The following is a 21,537-nucleotide window of genomic DNA, read 5'->3' as shown; positions in this document are numbered from 1 at the left end:
GTGCCAGTACCATACTGTCTTGATTACTGTAGCTTTGTAGTATAGTCTGAAGTCAGGGAGCCTGATTCTTCCAGCTCCATTTTTCGTTTCCAAGATTGCTTTGGCTATTCGGGGTCTTTTGTGTTTCCATACAAATTGTGAAATTTTTTGTTCTAGTTCTGTGAAAAATGCCAGTGGTAGTTTGATAGGGATTGCATTGAATCTGTACATTGCTTTGGGTAGTAGAGTAATTTTCACAATGTTGATTCTTCCAATCCAAGAACATGGCATATCTCTCCATCTATTTGTGTCATCTTTAATATCTTTCATCAGTGTCTTATAATTTTCTGCATACAGGTCTTTTGTCTCCTTAGGTAGGTTTATTCCTAGATATTTTATTCTTTTTGTTGCAATGGTAAATGGGAGTGTTTTCTTAATTTCATTTTCAGATTTTTCATCATTAGTGTATAGGAATGCCAGAGATTTCTGTGCATTAATTTTGTATTCTGCTACTTTACCAAATTCATTGATTAGCTCTAGTAGTTTTCTGGTAGCATCTTTGGGATTTTCTATGTATAGGATCATGTCATCTGCAAACAGTGACAGCTTTACTTCTTCTTTTCTGATTTGGATTCCTTTTATTTCTTTTTCTTCTCTGCTGTGGCTAAAACTTCCAAAACTATGTTGAATAAGAGGGGTGAGAGTGGGCAACCTTGTCTCGTTCCTGATCTTAGTGGAAATGGTTTCAGTTTTTCACCATTGAGGACGATGTTGGCTGTGGGTTTGTCATATATGGCCTTTATTATGTTGAGAAAAGTTCTCTCTATGCCTACTTTCTGCAGGGTTTTTATCATAAATGGGTGTTGAATTGTGTCAAAAGCTTTCTCTGCATCTATTGAGATGATCATATGGTTTTTCTCCTTCAATTTGTTAATATGGTGTATCACGTTGATTGATTTGCGTATATTCAAGAATCCTTGCATTCCTGGAATAAACCCCACTTGATCATGGTATGATCCTTTTAATGTGCTGTTGGATTCTGTTTGCTAGTATTTTGTTGAGGATTTTTGCATCTATGTTCATCAGTGATATTGGCCTGTAGTTTTTTTTCTTTGTGACATCTTTGTCTGGTTTTGGTATCAGGGTGATGGTGGCCTCGTAGAATGAGTTTGGGAGTGTTCCTCCCTCTGCTATATTTTGGAAGAGTTTGAGAAGGATAGGTGTTAGCTCTTCTCTAAATGTTTGATAGAATTCGCCTGTGAAGCCATCTGGTCCTGGACTTTTGTTTGTTGGAAGATTTTTAATCCCAGTCTGAATTTCAGTGCTTGTGATTGGTCTGTTCATATTTTCTATATCTTCCTGGTTCAGTCTTGGCAGGTTGTGCATTTCTAAAAATTTGTCCATTTCTTCCAGGTTGTCCATTTTATTGGCATATAGTTGCTTGTGGTAATCTCTCATGATCTTTTGTATTTCTGCAGTGTCAGTTCTTACTTCTCCTTTTTCATTTCTAATTCTATTGATTAGAGTCTTCTCCCTTTTTGTCTTGATGAGTGTGGCTAATGGTTTATCAATTTTGTTTATCTTCTCAAAGAACCAGCTTTTAGTTTTATTGATCTTTGCTATCGTTTCCTTCATTTCTTTTTCATTTATTTCTGATCTGATCTTTATGATTTCTTTCCTTCTGCTAACTTTGGGGTTTTTTTGTTCTTCTTTCTCTGATTGCTTTAGGTGCAAGGTTAGGTTGTTTATTCGAGATGTTTCCTGTTTCTTAAGGTAGGATTGTATTGCTATAAACTTCCCTCTGAGAACTGCTTTTGCTGCATCCCATAGGTTTTGGGTCGTTGTGTCTCCATTGTCATTTGTTTCTAGGTATTTTTTGATTTCCTCTTTGATTTCTTCAGTGATCACTTCATTATTAAGTAGTGTATTGTTTAGCCTCCATTTGTATTTTTTACAGATCTTTTCCTGTAATTGATATCTAGTCTCATAGCGTTGTGGTTGCAAAAGATACTTGATACAGTTTCAATTTTCTTAAATTTACCAAGGCTTGACTTGTGACCCAAGATATGATCTATCCTGGAGAATGTTCCATGATCACTTGACAATAATGGGTATTCTGTTGTTTTGGGATCAAATGTCCTATAAATATCAATTAAGTCCATCTTGTTTAATGTATCATTAAAGCTTGTGTTTCCTTATTTATTTTCATTTTGGATGATCTGTCCATTGGTGAAAGTGGGGTGTTAAAGTCCCCTCCTATGAATGTGTTACTGTCGATTTCCCCCTTATGGCTATTAGTATTTGCCTTATGTGTTGAGGTGGCAGGCAGATTCTTAACCAGTGTGCCACCAGGGAAGCCCCAAAACTTTATTCCCTTGCTTGTCTCCTCTGACCTTAGTGCCTTTGTTGTCCAGTCTGACCTCAATCCTATGCTAATTGAACACTAATCAACCAGAGTCAGATGACTAAAACTGCTGTCGATAACATCATTGATGTACTAAAACTGCTGCTATAGATTGCATCATTACTGTACAAACTCAGAGCAAGATGAATTAACAGGCCCCTGAGCCATGGACACCCTGGCCAGAGAATCATAAACCAGAAACATCCTGACCCCCAAAAGTATGATTAAGAAATGTCACAAGAACTCCTTCACATGAAAACTAATATAAAACAAGGGCAGAAAGTCATATATAACTGGCTGAGATGAAAAAACAATAAAATAAAATGAAAAAGGAAATGGGAAACATTACAAACAAAAAGTATAATAGCAGAATTAAAATAAACATTAGGAGCAATATGGAAGAGAGATGAATGTGTCTAAAATCTTATCAGTAATACAGAGTACAAACTTGAAAAGGTCTCTCAGAATGCAGAAGAAAAGAACAAAAGTATGGAAATAGTAACAAAAGATAGTGAAAACTACAGGGGAAAGGGACAGGGTAGCCAGACTAAGTGTTTCTGAGGGGAATCCAGAAAAACTGGAATAGAAGCAATTAAAACTATAACTAAAGAAAAAAAGAAAAAATAAACTGGAGGTTGAAAAAAAGACTGAGTGAACTCCCTGTGTTGCAATGGGCAGGAAAAATCAATGAAGAGGGCTTCCCTGGTGGCCCAGCGGTGAAGAATCCGCCTGCCAATGCAGGAGACATGGGTTTGAGCCCTGGTCCGGGAAGATCCCACATGCCAAAGAGCAACTAAGCCCGTGTGCCACAACTTCTGAGCCTGAGCTCTAGAGCCTGCAAACCACAACTACTGAGCCCACGGGCCTAAAGTCCATACTCTGCAACAAGAGAAGCCACCACAATGAGAAGCCCGCGCACTGCAACGAAGAATAACCCCCGCTCACCGCAACTAGAGAAAGCCAGTGCACAGCAATGAAGACCCAACACAGCCATAAGTAAATAAATAAATAAATTCATTGAAAAAAATACTAATTACATATATGTTATACAAAACAAATACACAAAGCACAAATACCAGAAAAAGTACAAGGCTGTCAATATTTTCCTCCCCCTTTGGAAATGAGGGATACACATTGACCTCTGGGAGAGACACTGTGAAATCAACACACAATAGATCTGGATATGGATGTAAAAAATCACCTGAAAGAGTTAAGTTAGATCTCAGGCCAGAAATACTGAGCTACTACGTATATGAATATATTAATGTGTCTACAGAAAATGTCAAGTAGAAATGCAGTTGACTGAAACATCACTTCTCCACTTAATTTTTTGTACAGGGAAGAGAGGCTTTAGCCAAAGGAATCTGAGAATTCTGACCTCAAAGATGAAGGCATCCCGCCTTCAGAGATGGATATAGGGATTGCAGTCAATGCACCTGACATATTCTGATCCCAAAGGCAAAAATCACTCCTATCGAAGTCCAATGTCAGTAAACATTTATCTTACATTCTGCTTATCTAACCCATCTTATTCTGAGTCCATGGTCATGAAACAATCTTCTGACTATGATTCTGTTCTCTATGTCATTATGCCCAGAGGGAGAGAACGAGCTGCTCACAGCAACTCCGTGTTTAGTCCGTGAGATGGCAACTCCTCATTATAAAATAAATTCGATTACTGGGGGGAAAATATGCTAATACTTCAAGTATTCAGGAGTTAGGAAATTAAGTTTACTGGTTAAGGATATGGACTTTAGAATCAGAAAAATACGAATTTAAATTCTGGCTCTGCCACCTGCCAGCTCTGTGATCTCCAATGTAAAATGAGGACAATGATACCTGCCTTGTAGGATTGTAAGTATTAAATGAGACAATGCATCCAAAGTACTTAGCACAGTGTTTGCCATATGGTAGGTGCCCAATAAATATTTGTTGAAAAACAACATGAATGTATGTGATTGATAAGTGGTTCTCATTATTTAAACTTGGTATTTAAATAAGCTTAGTTTATATGCATCTTCCTCTAAAACACAGATCCAATCTTAGGGTACTGGGCAAAAATCTGGATTTCGGACTTGCCTATCTTGAAGATAGACTCTTCTAGACTTTGATAAGCTCTCTAACTAACTTCTGCCATTCTGTATGAGGCCTTTTGAGGAAAAGATTGACAGCCTTGTGTGAATACTCTGATATATCCATGTGGCAACCAAGTCAAAGATCTAAGTTTTAAATTTTTTAAAAATTTAAATTTTATAAGGAGTTATCTCTAGGTGATGGGATTATGAGTGACCGTTTTCCCTTCTATATTTTTCAAATTATCTATAATACAAAAGAAAAGTTGCCTTTTTTATTACTTAATTTTTTGAAATTGCCTCCAAAAATTCGGACAAAGAAAAGATAAAGATAGAAAAGATGAGATTAAGCTAGAAGTAAAGTTTGTCACCAAAATGCATTATGGTAAGGTTCTACAGGTTTCCTAAATGTACAGAAGAAATGTTTTCCTAAACTTTCTAGCCTCCACCTAAAGAAACTATGGTCACTAAGGAGATTCACAGAGTCTATAATGTAAAAATAACATAAGGTTCCAGAAGAAGCACTGCTATTCTTGTTAATAAACCATGAGAGAGGTCTTCCCTGGCGGTCCAGCAGTTAAGACACTGCACTCTCACTGTGGGGGGCGTGGGTTCGATCCCTGGCAGGGGAACTAGGATCAGTGCAGCCAAAAAAAAAATAAACCACGAGAGAAATTCTTCTCATGGGGTTTCACTGAAGAGTGTTTCTTCTGACATCTTTCAGTAAGTTAGTGGCATCATGCCAGAACACAAAGATTAAAATGTAAACTCTGGACAAATTCAAGAAAGCTATTGTTTCTAAACTACAAAAACAAAACAGGGCTTCCCTGGTGGCACAGTGGTTGGGGGAGTCTGCCTGCCAATGCAGGGGACACGGGTTCATGCCCCGGTCCGGGAGGATCCCACATGCCGCGGAGAGGCTGGGCCCGTGAGCCATGGTCGCTAAGCCTGCGCGTCCGAAGCCTGTGCTCCGCAACAGGAGAGGCCACAGCGGTGAGAGGCCCACGTACCGCAAAAACAAAACAAAGCAAAACCCAAACCTCCTTTGCAGATAATTTCTCCCATAAAGTAGTCACACTGCACAAACTCTGAGAATGGTGTAAGATGTATTTTGATGTGACACATTTTTCCTCAAAATAAAGTATCAACACAAAACACCTAAAAACAATGCCAAGGAAAAGAAATAAAACCTTTAAAAAGGTGTATTTTAAAGACAACTTTTTTTTTAAATCAAATGAAAAGAATATATCAAAAACTTCTTACTGGTAGAAGGAAAAGACAACCTTCTTTGCTAGAATTAACTAAGACATTACTTGTCTAGTTTAAATTACAAAATAGGGAATTCCCTGGCGGTCCAGTGGTTAGGACTCAGCACTTCCACTGCCAGGGGCCCAGGTTCTATCCCTGGTCAGGGAACTAAGATCCCACAGGCCTCATGGCACATCCAAAAAAGAAAAGAAGAAAAAGCTTAAAAGCAGAAGGTGGAAATGTTCAATTCTACATCTGGAAGAAATACATAAGTTAGTAACTTTATTTTCCTACAGAAAATATGGTCTACGTCTTACCATGTGTTGCTGGTTCCTTGGTAACTATAACTGGCTGTTCATCCAGGAAGAAATCTGGTAACAAAGGATGGCCTGAAAAATTGATCCCCAAAATAATTAGGTTAATGTAACAACTTCAGTATATTAAGATTTTAACACCTGTTTAATAAACGTTACATGTTTTTATTTTATTGATCATTCTGGTGCTGTGGAAAAGACTCCCATGAGAAGTGTCAAACTATCTGACTTTCATTAAGCTAAAACACTTTTCCTGTAATCCAGTTATCCTCCTCTCCTTCAACAAATTTCATCTTTAAGATCCAACCAAAGAGTTGCCTATTATGTTAAGCCCTTAACTGCTCTCCCAAGAGCTTTTGCCCCTTCTTACCTACCCATGCAACTCTTCTGTGCTACATCCCTCCAAAATGCTCTGGACTCATTTCCTACCTGGCGCCCCAGAGAGAAGGTGGTTCCTCAGTAAGAAGAACTTGTTTCCCATCTCTGTCAATGTGTGTCTGTCTTTCCCTCTCAGAAGATTAAAAAAACTGGAGGGCAGGAATGCACCAGTCTTTGTTATATCCTAACACTTAATCATAATTCCATAATCATATTCAGTTCTCAACACTCGATAGGATTTTTAATTTAAATCAAATTTAAAATTTTGTGCATAGTGCCATTGTGCTTTAAAACCTAAAGTGATAATTACTGAGTACTATGATTGTACCATAAGCCAGGTACCGTGCCCAGCACATTATATACTTTATTGCATTTAGTTCTTACACAAATCCTGTGTAGAAATTATCTTTCCCTTATTTTAACCAAAAAGGAAAGTGAGGCTCAGAGAAAACAGGTGACATGCCTAAGGCCGCCCAGCTAGTGAGCAGCTGAGCAGAAATGGGAACTGGGTTATCTCCTCCCAAACTCCACTGGTTCCTAATCACTATACAATATTGCTTCCCTCACAGGATTGCTATGAAGGCTAAACAGATACTGTATATAAAGGTGTTTTTTAAAACTGCAAAGAGCTATTGAATTCAATTCAGTTCAAACTGAAGAGACAGGGATGATACAAATAGAAACGTGGTTTCTGTCACCTAGAAGCTCAACCTAATGAATAATATTTAAAATACACTTTTGCACAAATAAATACAACTCCCATTTGGGGCTATATTGTCTATTATATAGTATACTTTATACATAAATTAAAAATGCATTATCATCACCATCCTCACCTACAGTTACAACGGTAAGAATTATTTTTGAACAAGGGGCCTTCTGAGATCTTCTCAAATACCCCCTTGTACATGGGATAGACCCTGTTCATTCACCTTCAACATTCATCATGAAGTTACTCTCAGACTGCACTTAAGAGACAACATTTGGAAAGCCCATAATCTTAAAAAGTTTTTGTAAAAAACTCACCACTGTATCATCTGTTACCATATCCTTGAAGAAAATCTTTACTGTGTGATTTTAAGGCCAACTTTAAAAACTAATTTTCATTTTTGGTTTCAAGATTTGGAAATGGTTAGAAGCTGATGTGACCTTCTCTATCTGTGCATCACTTAAAAAGCCTTCAACTCACTTCTATTTTCCCTTTCTCTGTTTTTCCAGTTGTGTTGGTCTGGGTTTTTCCTTTCACTAGGAGGACAGCTTTTAAAAGAGCATATTAATTTTATAATCACATAAACATGCACACAAAACAGATGTATGTCCACTGCAGAAAATGTGGGAAAACACATCACTACTTTTGAAAACTATATGCATTACCTGGTGTAATGGCATAGACATCAAAATTTTTTATTCCTTCTTCTTTTAAGATATTTTCATCAATAATAAAGTTGCCAGTAAAACTTTTTGGCTTTTTGAAAATGCAATATGCAGCATCTGCAATGATATCAACTTTTCTACATTGGCTTTCAATACCAGATCCTCCCAGCATATCCATAGCAGCAGTGTATATGGCTGTAGAGAAAACAAACATACACATATGTAACTCTAAATCAAGTAACAGGACTATGGGAGTAACAAGCAAGACAAATAATCTCTTTATAACTCAGGTGATGAGAAAAAGGTCCAGAGAGCTTAAAGGATTTGCCAAATGTTTTACTGACATAACTGGGTAGACAACACATATTCCTTGCTCTACACAACACTGCCTTATACAGTACTCCTTCATGAGACTATGGCAAAATCCAATTAGATTTCTGACTAAGAATGCTCAAAGAATTTGCATACCATTCTTGAGAGACAAGAAAGCCAGTGAGGAATAAGCAAGAGCACTGAGCTGTAAACCAGGTGACTGACATTTTTAAGCCAACTATGCCGTGACTTTTGGCAAGCTACTTTAACATCTTTCGGCCTCAGTTTCTTGTTTCTAAAATATGGAGCTCCTTTCCTAAGCTTATTTTCTCTTTTTCCTCTACTAGAATATAGAGACTCTGCTTTTCTTGTTCATCACTGTATCCCTAGTTCCTAAAACAATGACAAATATACCATAAACATTCAATAGATACTGGCTGGACTTGGGGGTCCCTTTTAAGTTCAGATACTACTTTCATTTATGAAATACTAGAAAATAAAGAGAATTAAAAGGAAGAAATTTTTTTTTTGGCCACACACTATGGCATGCCAGATCTCAGTTCCCCGAGCAGGGATCGAACCTGTACCCCCTCCAGTGGAAGCGTGGAGTCTTAACCACTGGAACACCAGGGAAGTCCCAAGGAAGAATTTTTAAATTATCTATAATCCCCCTGCCCAGAGATAATTACTATTTTTTAAATAAATTTATTTATTTGGTTTTAGTTTTGGCTGTGTTGGGTCTTCGTTGCTGTCTGTGAGCTTTCTCTAGTTGCGGTGAGCGGGGGCTACTCTTCGTTGCGGTGCATGGGCTTCTCATTGTCATGGCTTCTCTTGTTGCAGAACACCGGCTCTAAGCGCCGGGCTTCAGTAGTTGTGGCATGCGGGCTCTAGAGCACAGGCTCAGTAGTTGTGGCTCACGGGCTTAGCTGCTCCGTGGCATGTGGGATCTTCCAGGGCCAGGGACCGAACCCATGTCCCCTGCATTGGCAGATGAATTCTTAACCACTGCACCACCAGGGAAGCCCAGATAATTGCTATCAATATTTGCATATAATTCCCACTGTTTTCAGTGCATATAAATTTTAATTTTATTTATTTATTTATTTATTTATTTTTGGCTGCATTGGGTCTTTGTTGCTGCACACGGGCTTTCTCTGGTTGCAGCGAGCGGGGGCTACTCTTCGTTGTGGTGCGTGGGCTTCTCACTGTGGTGGCTTCTCTTGTTGAGGAGCACAGGCTCCAGGCGAGCCAGCTTCAGTAGTTGTGGCACACAGGCTCAGTAGTTGTGGCTCACGGGCTCTAGAGCACAGGCTCAGTAGTTGTGGTGCACGGACTTAGTTGCTCTGTGGCATGTGGGATCTTCCTGGACCTGGGATCGAACCCGTGTCCCCTGCACTGGCAGGCAGATTCTTAACCACTGCACCACCAGGGAAGCCCCTAATTTTTAAATTATATGTTTTTTATGAAGTAACTTGAAACTCTACCATTAATACTACATTATTAATTACACATTGTCAAAGTTGTAAATAATAACAACTCAATTTACATATGTATTTTAGCTTACATTTAAAGCAATGAAAGTCAATTTGTTTAAATGTACTTTAGGTGTCAGAGTTTCTAGTAATTTAGATAAACTCTCCATTCCACTATTAAACCATCCTGAAATCATTACATACTGGAATAACTTACACATTTCAGTCCACAAGATGAAAAGTATATAGCTTTTAAGAGCCACTGACCCTTTTCACTCATTCAACAAATAGTTATTGAGCCTTACAAAAAAAGGCAGGCACTATTGGAGGTACTGGAGACAGATGAGTGGACAAAACAGACAAAAAGTCCCTACATTCACGGCAATTACATCCTAGCACACATCACTCTTTCAAAGAGTGCACCTTAACTTGGGGAATTTCCTAATAGCATTGAAATAGAAGATACTTCTCCATATTGTAACTAAAATTGCTTTACTAGGAATAATTTTTTTTACTTTACCAATAGCGCAAGAGCTCTGGCCTCACTCTTAACGTGGTAGCTTATTAATAAAAATAGCAGGGACTTCCCTTGTAGCACAGTGGTTAAGAATCCGCCTGCCATTCTGAGGGCTGTCTTTTGGTCTTGTTTATTGTTTCCTTTGCTGTGCAAAAGCTTTGCAGTTTCATTAGGTCCCATTTGTTTATTTTTGTTTTTATTTCCATTTCTCTAGGAGGTGGGTCAAAAAGGATCTTGCTGTGATTTATGTGATTGAGTGTTCTGCCTATGTTTTCCTCTAAGAGTTTGATAGTGTCTGGCTTTACATTTAGATCTTTAATACATTTTGAGTTTATTTTTGTGTATGGTGTTAGGGAGTGTTCTAATTTCATACTTTTACATGTACCTGTCCAGTTTTCCCAGCACCACTTATTGAAGAGGCTGTCTTTCCTCCACTGTATATTCTTGCCTCCTTTATCAAAGATAAGGTGACCATATGTGCGTGGGTTTATCTCTGGACTTTCTATCCTGTTCCATTGATCTATATATCTGTTTTTGTGCCAGTACCATACTGTCTTGATTACTGTAGCTTTGTCATATAGACTGAAGTCAGGAAGCCTGATTCTTCCAGCTCCATTTTTCGTTCACAAGATTGCTTTGGCTATTCGGGGTCTTTTGTGTTTCCATACAAATTGTGAAATTTTTTGTTCTAGTTCTGTGAAAAATGCCAGTGGTAGTTTGATAGGAATTGCACTGAATCTGTAGATTGCTTTGTGTAGTATAGTCATTTTCACAATGTTGATTCTTCCAATCCAAGAACATGGTATATCTCTCCATCTATTTGTGTCATCTTTAATTTCTTTCATCAGTGTCTTATAATTTTCTGCATACAGGTCTTTTGTCTCCTTAGGTAGGTTTATTCCTAGATATTTTATTCTTTTTGTTGCAAAGGTAAATGGGAGTGTTTTCTTAATTTCATTTTCAGATTTTTCATCATTAGTGTATAGGAATGCCAGAGATTTCTGTGCATTAATTTTGTATCCTGCTACTTTACCAAATTCATTGATTAGTTCTAGTAGTTTTCTGGTAGCATCTTTAGGATTCTCTTTGTAGAGTATCATGTCATCTGCAAACAGTGACAGTTTCACTTGTTCTTTTCCAATTTGGATTCCTTTTATTTCTTTTTCTTCTCTGATTGCTGTGGCTAAAACTTCCAAAACTATGTTGAATTATAGTGGTGAGAATGGGCAACCTTGTCTTGTTCCTGATCTTAGTGGAAATGGTTTCAGTTTCTCACCATTGAGGACGATATTGGCTGTGGGTTTGTCATATATGGCCTTTATTATGTTGAGGAAAGTTCCCTCTATTCCTACTTTCTGAAGCAACTGACAAAAGGATTAATCTCCAAGATTTACACGCAGCTCATGCAGCTCAATAACAAAAAAACAAACAACCCAATCCAAAAATGGGCAGAAGACCTAAATAGACATTTCTCCAAAGAAGATATACAGATTGCCAACAAACACATGAAAGAATGCTCAACATCATTAATCATTAGAGAAATGCAAATCAAAACTACAATGAGATATCATCTCACACCGGTCAGAATGGCCATCATCAAAATATCTAGAAACAATAAATGCTGGAGAGGGTGTGGAGAAAAGGGAACCCTCTTGCACTGTTGATGGGAATGTTAATTGACAAAGCCACTATGAAGAACAGTATGGAGGTTCCTTAAAAAACTAAAAATAGAACTACCATATGACCCAGCAATCCCACTACTGGACATGTACCGAGAAAACCATAATTCAAAAAGAGTCATGTGCCAAAATGTTCACTGCAGCTCTATTTACAATAGCCAGGACATGGAAGCAACCTAAGTGTCCATCATCAGATGAATGGATAAAGAAGATGTGGCACATATGTACAATGGAATATTACTCAGCCATAAAAAGAAACGAAATTGAGATATTTGTAGTGAGGTGGATGGACCTAGAGTCTGTCATACAGAGTGAAGTAAGTCAGAAAGAGAAAAACAAATAACATATGCTAACACATATATATAGAGTCTAAAAACACACAAAAAAATGGTCATGAAGAACCTAGGGGCAAGACGGGAATAAAGACGCAGAACTACTAGAGAATGGACTTGAGGATATGGGGAGGGGCAAGGGTAAGCTGTAACAAAGTGAGAGAGTGGCATGGACATATATACACTACCAAATGTAAAATAGATAGCTAGTGGGAAGCAGCCGCATAGCACAGGGAGATCAGCTAGGTGGTTTGTGACCACCTAGAGGGGTGGGATAGGGAGGGTGGGAGGGAGGGGGAGACACAAGAGGGAAGAGATATGGGAACATATGTATAACTGATTCACTTTGTTATAAAGCAGAAACTAACACACCATTTTAAAGCAATTATACTCCAATAAAGATGTTTAAAAAAAAAAAAAGAATCCGCCTGCCAATGCAGGGGACATGGGTTTGAGACCTGGTCTGGGAAGAACCCACATGTTGCTGAGCAAGTAAACCCGTGAGCCACAACTACTGAGCCTGAGCTCTAGAGCCCACAAGCCACAACTACTGAGCCTGCACGCCACAACTACTGAAGCCCGTGCACCTGGAGCTTGTGCTCTGCAACAAGAGAAGCCACCACAGTGAGAAGCCCACGCACCGCGACAAAGAGTAGCCCCTGCTCGCCACAACTAGAGAAAGCCCGCACGCAGCAATGAAGACCCAACCCAGCCAAAAAAACACAAAAAACATAGCTAACATTTATTATGTGTGTCCTGTGCTGGGCATGCTGCTACATACTTTACGTACATTATCTGAATTAATTCCATGAGGTACGTACTGTTATCCTCATTTTACAGATGACAGTACTCAGGCACAGAGGGGTTAAGTAACGTGTCCAAGGTTACAGGACACGTGGCTGCTTGACTCCAGAGCCAGGCTCTTAGCCACCGTGTGACTAATGGGCATACTTTGTTAACCAACAGTTTTGAGTTCAGTTATCATCTTACTCGCATAAACTGCAGAATTTTTCTGTAAATATTTCAGTATAGTCTACAATGAGACTATATGTATACATACACACTCCAGTCTCACTGTAGACTACATGAATGGCACGCAAATTCTTAAAAATTATTAATTAAGAATATGCCATGTAAGTATATACATGTCATGTATGTGTGTGTGCATCCATACATACACAATGTAAGAACAAGGAATGGTATTCCCAGACAACCCACTGTTACTTTAATGACCTTTCTACGGAAGATACAAAGAAGGCACAAATAAACCCCCCAAATCAGGAAATGAGCCAAACAGTTATTCTCAACAAAGTTTCTACGATGTGAACAGGCCAACCCAACAGGTTATAAGACTTACAATAAAAACAGATTAACAACATGATCAATCAAGTCAAATTCCCTGATGATTTCTGGCAAAAAAAAAATATATTCAAGATTTGTAATACACCCCGGATCACAAGAATCCTAAAAGTAGCCCTAAAACTTAAGTCTTATTAAGGAATAATTGGAAAAGTATCTGTTACCTTTTGAGTGATTCTCCTGATTACAGCTTTTTTTTTTAAAGATGTTTTTGATGAGGACCATTTTTTTAAAGTCTTTATTGAATTTGTTACAATATTGCTTCTGTTTTATGTTTTGTTTTTTTGGCCATGAGGCATGTGGGATCTTGGCTCCCCCACCAGGGATTGAACCTGCACCCCCTGCATTGGAAGGCAAAGTCTTAACCACTGGACTACCACGGAAGTCCCTGATTACAGCTTGTTTTATTGGAAATTTGGAAAAGTATGTAAATAAATTTCTTTATGTTTTCTAAGCACAAGAAATAATTTTCGCTTTTCTTTTTTTAAGTATTTTATTGTGGAGATAAATATATATTTTAACCATTTTTTACCACATGTATACACATTTTAACCATTCTTTTTGATGACTTGGATGCATTTTATTGGTTTTCTTTCAGGTTAACCTTTTTGTTAAAACATTTGGCTTAACTAGCCAAACGTTTTGTTTTTAATTGATTTTTTTTTTTTTTTTAATTTTTGCTTGTGTTGGATCTCCGTTGTGGCACGCGGGATCTTCCATTGCGGTGTGCGGGCTTCTCTCCACTTACTGTGTGCAGGGTTCTCTCTACTTGTGGTGTGCAGGCTTCTGTCTAGTTGTGGCATGCGGGTTTTCTCTCTCTCATTGTGGCACGCAGGCTCCAGAGTGCATGGGCTCTGTAGGTGAGGCGTGCAGGCTCAGTAGTTGTGGCGCACGGGCTTAGCTGCCCCGTGGCATGTGGGATCTTAGTTTCCTGAGCAGGGACCGAACCCGCATCCCCTGCACTGGAAGGCAGATTCTTTACCACTAGGCCACCAGGGAAGTCCCAGATTAACGATTTTTAAGTGTACAGTTCTTTGGCATTAAGTACATTCACAATGTTGTGCCACTATTACCGCCATTCATTCCCAGACTTTTCAAAATATCTTTTAAAAAATTTACTGGGTTGGGCAAAAGGTTCGTTCGGGTTTTTCCATAACATCTTAAATAAATTTGTTTATCATATTATAGATGTTTCGGGACTTCCTGGTGTTCCACTGTAATGAAAAAGATCCCGTATGCCTCAACGAAGATCCCACATGCCGCATCTAAGACCAGACGCAGCCAAAAAATAAATAAATTTTAAAAAATTATAGACGTTCCATGTGTTTAACATTTTATTTGGACCTCTGTATACACTATAGTATGCTCACCATTAAGTTTACTTTCCATTCATCACCATATAGTTGATCCTCTTTACTTACTTCACCCTCCTCCTCCCTTTCCCCTCCGGTACCCACTACTCTGTTCTCTGTACCCACACACAAACGTACACTCTTTTTTTTTTAAAATAAATTTATTTTATTTATTTTTGTCTGTGCTGGGTCTTTGTTGCTGCATGCGGGCTTTCTCTAGTTGCGGCAAGCTGGGGCTACTCTTCGTTGTGGTGTGCGGGCTTCTCATTGCGGTGGCTTCTCTTGCTGTGGAGCACAGGCTCTAGGCGCGCAGGCTTCAGTACTTGTAGCACGCGGGCTCAGTAGTTGTGGCTCACAATCTCTAGAGAGTGCAGGCTCAGTAGTTGTGGCACACAGGTTTAGTTGCTCCGCGGCACATGGGATCTTCCTGGGCCAGGGCTCGAACCCGTGTCCCCTGCATTGGCAGGCAGATTCCTAACCACTGCGCCAGCAGGGAAGCCCCCATACGTACATTCTTGTATGTACACACTGAACCGAAGATACCACTGATTATAAAGTGTACCACTGACAGGGACTTCCCTGGTGGCACACTGGTTAAGAATCCGCCTGCCAATGCAGGGGACATGGTTTCGACCCCTGGTCCGGGAAGATCCCACATGCCGCAGAGCAACTAAGCCCATGCACCCATAACTACTGAGCCTGCGCTCTAGAGCCCATGAGCCACAACTACTGAGGCCATGTGCTGCAACTACTGAAACCCATGCGCATAGAGCCCGTGCTCCGCAACGAGAGAAGCCACTGCGATGAGAAGCCTGTGCACCGCAATGAAGAGTAGCCCCCGCTCGCCACAACTAGAGAAAGCCTGTGTGCAGCAACAAAGATCCAACGCAGCCTAAATAAATTAATTAATTAAAAAAGAAAACAGTGTACCAATGAGGATAAAAACCCTGCCAATTAAACTACAATATATCATCAACTGTAAGAGCAACCTGATATCAAAGATGTAAAAATGTGAAAACATGGGCATCTCAGAATCAGTGAAATACGGTATAAACTGCTTAACCTTTTTGGTAAGTAGGTCCCTTGAAAAACGGAAACCAGTTTTGGTTTCTAGTACCAAGAGAGGCCAGCTGCCACCCTGTCACCTTGACCTCCCTGGTTAGCTGAGTTCCCACGTCTACATGTAATGTGGTCCAGGTGACAGAGGACTGCAGCTATTCTGTGATGCTTTAGTTATCTTCCTCTCCACTGCCATTGCCAAGTTCAGGAGCCACCAGTTCCAGACTCCCCACCCCAGCTCACATGAAACCTATCCAAAAGTGGACCTTTGGGACTTCCCTGGTGGTCCAGTGGCTAAGACTCCGCACTCCCAGTGCAGGGGGCCTGGGTTCAATCCCTGGTCAGGGAACTAGATCCCCCATGCTGCAACTAAAGGTCCCGCATGCCGCAACTAAAAAAAGATCCCACATGTTGCAATGAGGATCCCGCACGTGGTAATGAAGATCCCGTGTGCAGCTACTAAGACCCAACACAGTCAAATAAATAAATATTTTTTTAAAAAGTGGAATTTCCTCTTCTACCACACTTGTTCTGACCAATCCAGACGCAAGACGCAGCAGGCATTTTCAATAGCAGCCCTCATCCCTCCTCCCCTCCCCACCCTCCACGTCAGCAGAAACTATGAAATGGGTTTTGTAAAATGAGAAAATTATAGCTTTGAAGGTGACATGGTCGGGTGCCTGAGATACTCATGTTGTAGAACTACTAAAGGCATGCTTTCTAGTCCGTTTTCTGGATGTGTTGAATTCACTGGCTAGAAAGTTCTAGACCCAGAAGGGGTAACGTAGCCAGTGTAGAGAAGGAACACCGAGCCAGGGAGGACGAAAAGTGTGGACCAGGACACTGTTTTGATTGTAGATAATATACGTCACACTGTACTCATTTCATTAAGTGCAATAAATCTCCTCTTCCTGGAAGGGCAGTAACGTTGGGAGATTGCTTCTGGTTCCAGCAAGCATAAAGAAAGAACCACTCTACTCAGTCCAGGAAGAAGACATGTGTTTTTTAAATAGAGGCCTCCCAGACAGCCAGGAGCATGAACACCCTCTCAAATCCATTCTCATTGCCTCCATCATGAATAATGCAATATTCTAGCTAGGTTTCCTGCCTCCTCTTTCCACAAACTTACAAGTCATCCTATATTCAGATGCCAAATTAAACTTCCTAAACCTCATCAACAAACCACCGCTCCTCTTTTCCTTCTTCTTCTTATTCTTCTCCTGCTTCTAAAACTCTAAAGTGGCTCTCTGCTGAATAAATTCAAGCTCCTAAACTCGGCAATCAAGCCCCTTGGGCTTAGTTTGTCCACCTTCCCCACAACCTCATACCCCCCCCAACATTCAGGCCAATATGAACCCATTTGCAGATGCTCAAGTTCAGAGGGAAATAAATAGCCCACACCCCATCATGGGTACAGTATATTAAACCCCTTGTAGCTCCACCAAACACATGGTATTGTCCCATACTGCAGCCTTTTTTGTTCGCTCTGCCAGGAATGCCTTGCCCAGTCTCCTTCTTGCTAACTCCAATATTCTCTTGTGGTCTCATTTCAATTGTTCCAGTAGAAAACAACCTTTCCTAACCTTTAATCTGAAATACATGGCCCTCTTGTTACGTTTTAAAAGTATCCCGTACATAATTCATTATGCCGTGTATCATACGGAACATGACCGTCAACTGAATTCACTATGCTATACAAATCTAGGACCCAAATGATACCAATGGTTCCAAGATGTCTAGTCAATCTAAAATGAACATCTCTAAGCTAAAGCAAAGTCTCAGCAGTGAGCTGATTTCTTCTTCCAATCCTGATACTGTCCTCCACGTTCCCTGTCATACAATGTTCTCCCCCTTCCTTATAAAAGCTTTGTTCAGAATGCCTATCTTGGACCTAGGTAGAAGGAAATCATACTGCACTTTCATTCATTCATAAAATACTTAATGTCTACAATGACTATAATAAAATGAACAAAACAGATACTGTCTCTACCTTCAAGAAGCTTTTCTAGCAAGAAAGACATTAAACAGGGACTTCCCTGGTGGTCCAGTGCTGAAGAATCTGCCTTCCAATGCAGGGGACGCGGGTTCGATCCCTGGTCAGGGAAATAAGATCCCACATGCTGCGGGGCAACTAGGCCCACACACCACAACTACTGAGCTCATGCACCTCAACAAAAGAGCCTGCGTGCCACAAACTACAGGGCCCACACGCTACGAAGCCCGCACCACAACCAGAGAGAGAAAACCCACACGCCACAGCTAGAGAGAAGCCCGCACGCCGCAGCTAGAGAGAAGCCCACACACCGCAACGAAAGATCCCTCATGCCTCAACGAAGATCCCGCATGCCTCAACGAAGATCCAGTATGCCGCAGTGAAGATCCTGCATGCCGCAATGAAGATCCTGCATGCCACAATGAAGACCCGACACAGCCCCCCCAAAAGAAGACATTAAACAATTATAGTTATAAAATCAGCAATTTAATTTCAAATGTTATAAGTGATATGAAGGAGATGTCCAGATTACTAAATCTAGTGGTCAGTCCCCATCTTGTAAGAGCTATGAGCAGCATTTGACACAACTGATCACTCCTGTTCTTCCTTGAAACACTTTCTCCAATTGGCTTTCAGGACATCATACTCTTTGATTTTCTTCCTACCTTACTCTCCTATGTGAATTTTTTCCTCTTCTTCCCAACCTCTTAACATTGCAATTGCCAATGATACTTTCTCTTCTTCTATTCACTCTCTAGCTGACATCATCTAGCCTTGTGACTCTATATGCTATCTATATGCTGAAAATCCACAAATTCCATCTCCAGCCTGGACCTCCTTCATGACCCCCAGACTTCCAAACCCAAGTGCTTACTGACCATCTCCACTTGGATGCTCAATCACAATGCCCCAAACTGAATTTGTTCCCCAACCTCCCCTGTCTGTAGCATTCCCTCATCTCAGTTGATGGCAACTCCATTATTCCAGTTACTAAAGCCAAAGTAATTTTGGAGTCATCCTTGGCTCTTCTTTTTGTCTTATATCCTATATCTAATCCATCAGCACATCTTGTTGGTACTAACTGCAAAAAATATCAGAATCTGACCTCTCTGCCTCTGCTATCACCCTGGTCACAGCTACTAATATCTGTGCCTAGGTTACTCCAATAGCCTCCAAACTGGTCTCCCTATTTCTCCTTTTGCCCTATGAGAATCTATTCTCAGCAGAGCAGCCAGAGAGATTCTTTTACACATTTAAAAGAATCAGGCCCCTCCTCTGCTCAAAACCTTGCAAAAGCTCCTCATTTCACTCATAGAGTAAAAACCCAAGTCTTGGCAAGAACCGTACAACATCTGACCATTTCCTCATAAGCATCATCTCCTCACTTCCTACCACTCTCCCCTCACTCCAGCCACACTGGCCTTCTGCCTGCTCTTTCATCATTGCCAAGCAGGCTCACCTCAGAGGACCTTTCAAGGGCCTATGTCTTCTGTCTTCAATGCTTTTCCCTCAAATACCCCATTGACTAACACACCCCCAAGGTGAACTCCATCACCTCCTTACTTGAAGACTTCTACACTCAAATGTCACCTCAAAAAGGCTAAACCTTTCTACCCTATTTAAAATGGCAACTTATCCTCCCTAACACCTGAGCCTTCTAATCTCCCTTACCTTCTTCTACTTTTTCCATAGCATTATCACCTTCTAGCATATTACATAGTTTGTTATTCATTATGTTAAATGTCTATTGTGTCTCTCCCAATTATACTATAAGTTCCATAATGGCACATATTCTTGTCCACTTTGTTCTCTGATGTACCTTAAGCAACTAGAACAGAGCTTAGCACATAATAGGTGTCCAGCAAATATTTGCCGATGAACAAAATCTCAAATTTTTAGCGTTAGACTAGGCTTCTTCTCACTTTGTTACCCCAGAATCCCAAAGACCTAAAGATTAGAGGAGTGGAGGCAAGGAAAGAAGGACAAAGTGTAAATGATGGCAACAAACTCTTTCATCTCTCGCATTGAGAGGTAAACTCTCTGAAGGCAAGAACTGCATCACATTCACCTTCGTACCCCCAGGTACCTTGTGCATAGTAGATACTTAATAAATTATCTGTTGAGTACATAATGAATAAATAGCACAGAGAACTGTGCCTGGCATATAAAAATGTTTGGAAGATGAATGAATATAAAGCGTCAAGTAACATAATAGAGGTACCAAGAGGGAAACACTATGCTCAGACTTTATCTCAGAGACCTCCCTTTCTAACTGCCTGACTCTCACTATCTATCAACTCTGGTAACAGCAATGATTAAGGCAGGGGGAGGAGGTTGAGAAAGGATGAGAGAAGGAAAAGAAGTTGAAAAAAAAGAGGCACAATAACGTGTGAGCTTTTAAACTTTTTTACTGTGATTCACAAGTAACACTTTTTATCAGTATGACTAAAAACACATAATACCTACACATATACACTCACAAACATACACCTATTTCACTTATATATGACATTTATATATGAAAAAAGTTTATGAAACAACATTGACTCTTACTATATGCAATGCTCTCTAATATTTTCTATTTTATTCAATTAGAAATAAAATGAAACAACAACAGAATTCTGGCTGCTACCTAGTAGATTTCACAATCCACTAAATTGATTTCATGCCTCACTAAATTGATTTCATGACTCACCAATGAGTCTTGACATGTAGTTTGAAAAGTATTGTAGAAGCAGTTTTTTCACTCTCATCTTTGCCTCACTGCAATGAATATCACTCTCCAGAAAATCTTAAAAGAATTGTGTCTGCTACAGTAACATAAGGGAAACGAAGAAGCAATAAATCATGGTTCTGATCCCACAGTAGGTCAGGGCATAAAGAATCTCAGTCAAACTTCAGATGGAATTTTTAAAAATTGATTCCTCCTTAAAAAATTAAAAATAGAACTACCATATGATCCAGCAATTTCACTTCTGGGTATTTACCCAAAGAAAACAAAAACACTAATTCAAAAATATATATGCACACCAATGTTCACTGCAGCATTATTGACAATAACCCAGATATGGAAGCAACCTAAATGTCCATTGATGGATAAATGGATAAAGAAGATGTGGTGATATACACACACACACACACACACACACACACACACACACACACAATGGAACATTACTCAGCCATTAAATAAATTAAATCTTGCCATTTGTGACATGGATGGATCTAGAGAGTATTATGCTAAGTGAAATGCCAGACAAAGACAAATATCATATGATCTCACTTATATGTGGAATCTGAAAAACAAAATAAACAAACAAAACAAAATGAAAACAGACTGATAGATACAGAGAACAAACAGGTGGTTGCCAGAGGAGAGTGGGTTGAAGGGTGGGGAAAAATACGTGAAAGGGATTGAGAGGTACAACCTCCAGTTATAAAATAAATAAGCCACAGGAATGTAATATGCAGCATAAGGAATATGGTCACTAATACTGTAATAACTTTGTATGGAGACAGATGGTTACTAGACTTATCGTGGTGATCATTTCACAACGTATGCAAATGTCAAATCACTATGCAGTACACCTGCAACTAACATACTATTGTACATCAACTATATTTCATTTAAAATTTTTTTTTAATTCCTGGAGTTCTTATGAGAAAAGAAAGATAGTGGCTAGAGAGCTGGCT

The 21,537-nt window shown here is 39.7% G+C and overlaps 1 protein-coding gene across 3 annotated transcripts in view; it reads right to left on the bottom strand.

The window, feature by feature from the left end:
- Window positions 1-21,537, bottom strand: part of HSDL2 (hydroxysteroid dehydrogenase like 2) — an 83,408-nt gene that overhangs the window by 21,467 nt on the left and 40,404 nt on the right. For all 3 annotated transcript variants that reach the window (XR_003790771.1, XM_029202671.1, XM_029202670.1), the window contains exons 7-8: window positions 7,770-7,964; window positions 6,021-6,092 (exon numbers count right to left, since the gene is read on the bottom strand). Coding sequence is in view for 2 of the 3 variants with exons in the window: in XM_029202671.1 (XP_029058504.1) it covers window positions 6,021-6,092; window positions 7,770-7,964 (267 nt within the window). In the remaining variant the exon portion in view is untranslated. The remainder of the gene's footprint in view (window positions 1-6,020; window positions 6,093-7,769; window positions 7,965-21,537) is intronic.

This window comes from Monodon monoceros, unplaced genomic scaffold (assembly GCF_005190385.1).
Source record: "Monodon monoceros isolate NGI ecotype Baffin Bay Population unplaced genomic scaffold, NGI_Narwhal_1 Super_Scaffold_5, whole genome shotgun sequence".
NCBI lineage: Eukaryota > Metazoa > Chordata > Mammalia > Artiodactyla > Monodontidae > Monodon > Monodon monoceros.
The sequence above is the reverse complement of the archived record's forward strand: the minus strand, read 5'-3'. Positions and strand labels throughout refer to the sequence as shown.